The sequence below is a fragment of the Quercus suber genome, unplaced genomic scaffold (genome assembly GCF_002906115.3).
Source record: "Quercus suber isolate HL8 unplaced genomic scaffold, Cork oak 2.0 scaffold_327, whole genome shotgun sequence".
Lineage (NCBI taxonomy): Eukaryota > Viridiplantae > Streptophyta > Magnoliopsida > Fagales > Fagaceae > Quercus > Quercus suber.
In genome coordinates, this window is record NW_027069780.1 from 558,132 (window position 1) to 566,321 (window position 8,190).

The 8,190-nt window shown below is 31.4% G+C and overlaps 1 protein-coding gene across 1 annotated transcript; it reads left to right on the top strand.

The window, feature by feature from the left end:
• Positions 1 to 6,647: 6,647 nt before the first annotated feature.
• On the top strand, positions 6,648 to 7,673 carry LOC111997338 (transcription factor HEC3). Its single transcript, XM_024029413.2, has one exon. The coding sequence runs from the start codon at positions 6,727 to 6,729 to the stop codon at positions 7,426 to 7,428; it is 702 nt and encodes a 233-aa protein (XP_023885181.2). The 5' UTR covers positions 6,648 to 6,726; the 3' UTR covers positions 7,429 to 7,673.
• Positions 7,674 to 8,190: the final 517 nt, after the last annotated feature.

The window sequence follows — 8,190 nt, forward strand, 5'->3', positions numbered from 1 at the left end:
AAATGACTTCTTGCATTTCCCTGTGATACTTTCCTGACCATCAATTAATTTAAGGGATGTGTATTATTCATGAACTCACACAATTGAATCAATTTTTTAAACAAACATTTTTAAAAGGTTTCGTTCCAAGAATATATGTATGTAAGCATATATCATTTATGGCTGTAGGCCATCCCTCGAAAGCCTGTGGTTTTCATGCCTCAATTGGAAAGTTTTGTTGCAGAGAATAGCCAATAATATCCATTAGAAGTACCACCAAGGTAATTATGCTTGCTTGTGATCCAAATTAGACATAAAACGTGCATAATAAAAACACACGCGCACCAGACTTGGCACACTCATGCATGGACATGGTTCCATACAATTAATATATCCATGCATGACTGTAATGTTACATCATGGGTTTTTGGGAACACACAAGTAGTGAAACCCTAAAATGATTGCTTTGTGCATGCGCAAGTGGAGAACAACAAGAATTATGACATGGATACGAAGAGATCTAGGTGTATTGCACATGAAAACAAAAGATGACCTAAGAGACTTGGCCCACCTTCTGATGCAGATTGGATGGTGTGATGCAATTTGATGTTTCCAAGTTTTTACTTTCTGAACGGTAGGTGTAAATGTATCATGATGAACCGGTTCCTCAAAGAAAGAAAGAAAGTATCATGATGAACAAAGCTACATTCTGAATCAGAAAGATAAAAACAGAACTTAAAACTTGTGGGTTTTCATTTAATTTGGGTTATGAATTATATACTGTTATATACCATGGAGTTCATCCCTCCTCTCTCTCTCTCTCACAAAAGAGTTTTATTTATTTATTTAATAATTTGATAATTACAACAATAAAGAAGACATTATTTAAATCTTGGATGTTTTCATTAAAAATGGCAGTTGAGTTATAAGTTTTTTGACAAGGAAAAGAAGATTTTAAGGGGGAAGAAGAGGCTCATTGTGTGATAGCAAAAGCGCTTATACCACTATTGTGTAATAGCACCCAAGGATTTGAACAAACAATAACAAAGGCAAATAAGTTAATAATCATACATACAGAGAACATAAGAATTATGTGGTGCAACAAACAACATAGCTTCATGAAGAGATATATAGAGTTGAAGTCCACTATACTCAATAAGGATTACAATGCTTAATCTCTCTTACATAGCTCTCATAATGTGTATTCTTTCAACCTTAAAAGAACTGTCAAATTATTATTATTATTATTTTTTAAGACTTTTCTCCTCTATCAAAAGAATTTCTTCTTCTAAGAGTCATCTCTTCTCCTAGGAGAACTTTTCTCTTATTCTTACAGGGGAGGATCATTGGGCCAAGGCCACTAGCCCTTTACTATGCTTGCTCTATATATATATATATATATATATGGGTTGAGTTCAAGTTATACTTTGTATAATTTTATGCAATGTTATACCACTCAAAAATTTTTAATTAGATGTGAATTTTGAAAAATCCACCGTAAAATTACATGATCTTCATATATTCTCCATGCTTGAATTTTAAAGTGATCAAAGATTAGTCATGTCATCTATTAATTGTTTAAATTCAAGTTTTTGTAGTTTAAAATAATGCATAAAAGATGAGTTATGGATCAAAGATAAATTAAGTCTAATTGACATGCATGTTAAGAATATATAGACAATTCAACGATTGAATTTTTAAAATATGAATTCAATAACAAATTATTGGGTGGTATAATATTGTTTAAAGTTACACGAGGTGTAATTTGAACCCAATCTAATATATATATATATATATATATATATATATATACACACACACACACAAGAATTTAATAATTTGATAATTACAACAATAAAGAAGACATTATTTAAATCTTGGATGTTTTCATTAAAAATGGCAGTTGAGTTATAAGTTTTTTGACAAGGAAAAGAAGATTTTAAGGGGGAAGAAGAGGCTCATTGTGTGATAGCAAAAGTGCTTATACCACTATTGTGTAATAGCACCCAAGGATTTGAACAAACAATAACAAAGGCAAATAAGTTAATAATCATACATACAGAGAACATAAGAATTATGTGGTGCAACAAACAACATAGCTTCATGAAGAGATATATAGAGTTGAAGTCCACTATACTCAATAAGGATTACAATGCTTAATCTCTCTTACATAGCTCTCATAATGTGTATTCTTTCAACCTTAAAAGAACTTTCAAATTATTATTATTATTATTTTTTAAGACTTTTCTCCTCTATCAAAAGAATTTCTTCTTCTAAGAGTCATCTCTTCTCCTAGGAGAACTTTTCTCTTATTCTTACATGGGAGGATCATTGGGCCAAGGCCACTAGCCCTTTACTATGCTTGCTCTCTCTCTCTCTCTATATATATATATATATAGGTTGAGTTCAAGTTATACTTTGTATAATTTTATGCAATGTTATACCACTCAAAAATTTTTAATTAGATGTGAATTTTGAAAAATTCACCGTAAAATTACATGATCTTCGTATATTCTCCATGCTTGAATTTTAAAGTGATCAAAGATTAGTCATGTTATCTATTAATTGTTTAAATTCAAGTTTTTGTAGTTTAAAATAATGCATAAAAGATGAGTTATGGATCAAAGGTAAATTAAGTCTAATTGACATGCATGTTAAGAATATATAGACAATTCAACGATTGAATTTTTAAAATATGAATTCAATAACAAATTATTGGGTGGTATAATATTGTTTAAAGTTACACGAGGTGTAATTTGAACCCAACCTAATATATATATATATACACACACACAAGGGTATTAGTTACTTTTTTTTTTTTTTTTTAACAAGGAATAGATTTTCTTTTCACATGGAGAAAAATGTAAAAAAGAAACTGAGTCAACTTTTCTTTCACTCCAAAAAGAGCCAAATAGGAATTTGAGACTATTTCAATAAATCTCCACCTTTACAGATTCCATCAATCTTCCTTCTTAGTTGTGACAAATCCACCTTAATCCAAGCATGCTTTTCTCAAGCAAGATAATCATCGTTTGCATAGCCAACCTCATGTGTGCTGATATTGATCAATTACAAACTTGTATAAAACCTAATACCATTTGTTGTGCAAAATAGCACCCAAGGATTAATTTGAAAAATAATAGTAAAGGTATAAAGAAATCAAAAGGCACACATATGCACATGAATTTAAGTGGTTCAACAAATAGTCTATGTGGAGAGAGAGAGAGAGAGAGAGAAGAGAGAGAGTAGTTCTCAACCTCTCTTACATAGCTCTCATCATGGATTTTCAACACTAAAAGAAATATCAAATTAATCTTCTTCTAAGAGTCTTCTCCTTTTCTTATATGAAGGATCTTTTACCAAAACCACCAAACTCTTTATATACTAATATAAACCTTCAAATTTTATTCCTTGGGAGACAAGGAATATTAATCTTTTTTTTTTTTTTTTTTTGAAGCCAAGGAATATTAATCTCTTATTTGATAATGAATACATTATTTCTTTAAAAATGAATAGACTTTCATTCCACAAAGAAAACACACAAATTTTTTTTTTTTAGAAAAAAAAAAAAAAAAAGTAATTGAGTCAACTTTTCTTCCACATCAATAAAAGCTAAATAGAAATATATATATATATAATATATATATTAGAATGAAATGGAATGGATAATTCATTAAAAAAAAAAAAGGATCGAATGTAAAAAGACATAGTGTATTTCCTCTATTATGCTTGAAAGTTTATAAAAAGAGCAAATGGAAATGAAATAAATATATAGTTTTTATATTATACCATTCACTTTTACACTCTTAAAATAAAGATAAAAATAGGATTTCACCTCTACTTCAATATAGGAATGACTGAATGAGTGTTCCATTCACTTTTGAGGGAAATTCTTAGAAAATAATGGAATGGAATGAGCATTCCATAAAACCTATTCTACTCCTTTCTATCAAACTTTCAAACAAAAGAATAGATGAAATCTATTTAAAAAAAAAAAAACGTTTTTCAATCCACTCCATTCCATTTTTTCCTCCTCTTGGGTAAGTCATGCATTAACAAACAATTGACTAATTAAACAATCCATCCAAAAAAGGAAAACTAAACCAATCAATAATAAAGTGGGGGTAGTCCATATATATTACTATGGAAAATGACTTTCAAATCATTCAATCCTCATGAAAAGACCCAACCAATTATTCACACTTCCAGACAAAAGAGAAACTATATTCCGTTCCAGTTGTACTTATTACTCCTTTCATATCCTCAGTTATTTAACCTTATTCTCTTCAGCTTCAGTTATTGAACTGCTTAATTCAGTCTAGGTGTTAATCCAAACGACACCAACTTTTATATCTTAGATATGCAGTAATTAAAAGTTAGTACTAATACTAATTAATAATGATCGTGAAGAATTCTTCGTATCAAGCTAGTCTTGTATTTTTTTTTTTTTTTTTTTTTAATTACAGCTAAAAGTTTCTCTCTCTCTCTCTCTCTCGTAATAATAATCTTACATCATGTTTAATGTGACTGCAATTAGAAGTTTTGCAGTGTAAACTCTATGCAATCAATTAACTAAAGGTTCATTCCAGTAGCTCAAGTTTAGCTTTTTTGTTTAATCTATGCCAGTCTAATGCACTTTAATCCAGAATTTAAATCAAGTGCCTTTGGTAATTATGTGAATTCAGCTTCTTCTTTTTTCAAAGATCTGTAGATTAAAGTACACGATACTCCCTCGATTAATTATTTGATGGTGCACTAGTTTCTAATTACAGAAGGTCGAGAGTGACTTATCAAGCAACTTGCATATTGATATTTCTTTTATTATGCATGATTTATCCAAATCCACCTCGTATAATTAATGATTTCTAATTGACTTGACCTTGCTTTTCTATGCCTTGTTCTACAATAACACGGATCATTAAGTTCAACATCATGATAACATGCTGGATTAAATTACATGCCACCAAAAAAAAAAAGTGTATTAATTTGCTTCCAGTAATTGATGGATTCAAATTCTAAAAATCTTCCTAGTATATCAAATCCCTATTTTTATCCTTCAATAAAATTATAGGCATTATAAGTGAGTTTCCTATCATTATAGGTTTGCATTAAGAATAAGTATTAAATCATATATGTTTGCACTAGTGATAGATGAGTTTACTAGATCGATTTAGGAGTAGTATTGTATAATTGTAGATACCAATTAAGTTAAAGAAATTTTTACAATATTGTTCTAAGGCCAACTATGCTCTATGTTGAATGCTGAGTAATTAAGAAGAAACATGTTCATAATAAATGACTATAATGGAAATTGAGAATGTTAAAATTGATAAGCAAAATTGTAAGAAGAAATATGGTTTGAAATGAAAATTTTCAAAAGATAGGGTGGCCCTCTATTATTGATGAAGATGCTGGAGAGTCAGTACTTGATTGATATATGGTTATATATATAGGAGAGTGGCTAATGCCTAGGGAGAAAGAGTGTTTAATTTTTTTTTTTTTTTTTTTTTTTTTGAGACAAGAAAGATTGTTTAAGTTGAGGGAATAAAAAAAGATAGAAGAAGACCTAAGATAAAATTAGTAGTAGTTAAAAAGAAGACATGTTAATTAAGAAGGCAACATAAAATATGATTTTAGATAGAATAGAATAATGAAAAAAAAAACTTATATATTTGACTTTGATTAGATTGATAAGGATTCATAACAGACCACAAAATTTTGGTACTAAAATTTGTTATTGTTGAAATCTTCATGTCTAAAAATGTTTCTCATAGTGATTTTCATCATCTCAAACCTAGGCATCAAAGGCTTTTATTTCCCGCAAGAGAAGCTATGTAGGCTTATGAAGATCATCTTTTGGTTTACTCCAACGTGGGGGAGGAGAGTAGGGCTTTCAACATTTTATTTCTCCTTTTTAAAGGGTGATTTAAAATTTAAAAGCAATAACAACAAGAATTGAGTTAATATAATATTAAGTAGTTCTTTCTAATTAAAGGAGATCTCTTAGGTTGAATTTAGGGAAAAATGGATTTCGTGAAGAAGTGGATAATCCTATTGCAAAGCCTCTCTTGCATATAGATTAGTATTAAAAAAAAAAAAAAAAATCATTACACATTTATGGAGATAAATGAGCTAAATTGTCTCCAATACAAAGTGGTAATTTTAAAGAAGCCAACGAACTTTCACTGTCTCCCAAGAAACACCATAGAATCCAACATTGAATGAAAAAGCTGCAAAGTAATCATATCAAGGACTGAGAAGAGATACAAAGTTTTCAAACCATATAAACAATAATAATTAATGGATAAACTCTATGAATGTGAAACATCCACAAAGCTTAGCTAGGTACAAGTACAATTCTTGATCCTAGACTTTTTTAGAGTACTTTGCCAGAAAACAAAGAAAATCTTAACCCTTAATTTGATCCTGCCAGTTGGTGGGGTCCACCCAATACCTGGCTTCTTTTCAATTTTTTTTTTTCCTTAAACCTTTCTGCATCATACATTCAACCCTTTCATTAACAATCTGCCCCCAATCACTCTCTCTCTCTCTCGTGAAGCTTCTTTGAAAGTACAAAGATACCTAAGAGGTTTTTCCTTCACCACCCACCAAACCCTTCATCTTATGGTTATTTTACAGACACACGGTTTCTCTTATGTGTCATAACTTATATAATTAGACAGAACCAAGAACCCACTCTCTCTCTCTCTCTCTCTCTCTCTACTGAAAAGAAAACCCTCTTACGCCATGGACAACATAAACCACCATAATAAGCTCATAGACAACAGTTGGAATCTTGACCTTGCTATAGAAGAACCCATCCACCATCATCACCAAATTTCCTTTGATTCCTTTTGGCCAAGCCACTCTCTTCAAACCCATCAACTCCCATCCTCATCATCATCCAACCATATTATTCCCACTACAAATAATGTATTTTCTGACCCCATTGGGAGCCAAATGGAAGTAGAACTAGAAGAAGAAGAAGAAGAGGAGCCAGAAGAAGAGCTCGGAGCCATGAAGGAAATGATGTACAAGATTGCAGCTATGCAGCCAGTGGACATTGATCCAGCCACAATCCGAAAGCCAAAAAGGCGAAACGTTCGGATTAGTGATGACCCTCAGAGCGTGGCCGCGCGTCACAGAAGGGAAAGGATAAGCGAGAAAATTCGAATCCTTCAAAGACTTGTCCCAGGTGGTACTAAAATGGACACAGCTTCTATGTTAGATGAAGCAATTCGCTATGTCAAGTTCTTGAAGAAACAAATCCGTTTGTTACAATCAACTCAGAATCCACAATGCATTGAAGCTCCTATGGGAAACTTAGTCCATGGAGTTTGGCCATTTACACTCAATAAACCTCATGGCTCCACTTCCATGGACCCTCAAGCTGGAACTACAGGATTCACCTATATAAACAATGGGAGCAACCAGCTGGGAGAAACCTAGCTGCTAGCTAGATAACTAGCTTGGCATTAAAAGGTAATTAGCTAGTGATTAGTGGCTAATGATTGTGTTCTAATTGTAATAAGGAAGTGTGCATATGGTGATGAATTTTGTGTAAGAAAGAAAGTGATATATAATTTTAGGGTCGTGTGGAGAACAAAAGTTGTTAGGATATTGTTGACTAAAGGCTGTGGAATAATCATGACAGTTAGCTAGACTTACGTACAACCATTTATATAATATAGAATAAGGCCTATGGAGTGTGAAAGTTGGCCGGAAAGTTTGTTTGGCCGACTCTCTTCCGGGAATAAAACAGTGACGTTATATACAATTGAATATGATTATACACTTCTCTCTCTCTCTCTCTCTCTCTCTCTCTCTCTCTCTATATATATATATGTGTGTGTGTGTGTGTGTGTGTGTGTGTATTTTAAGTGTGTTTATCATATTGATGAGTTATAATTGTCTTCAAATTTTGAGATTAAGGTTCAATTGTTGTTGTTTTGAAAAGTTTATGAAGATGGACACACACTATTTGTATGTATTTTAAGTGTATGTTTAAGCATATAATCTTGATTAGTCTCTTGTTAATTTATAATTGTCTTAAAATTTTGGCATTGAGACTTAATTTTTGTTGTCCTGAAAAGTATACAAATATGAATATATCTGGTACTCTATGTGTGTGTGTCATATGCAAATAGGTCGGCAATAATGAATGTGCACATGCGTTTGGCATGTGTGTATGAGATGGATATATGAAAGGGG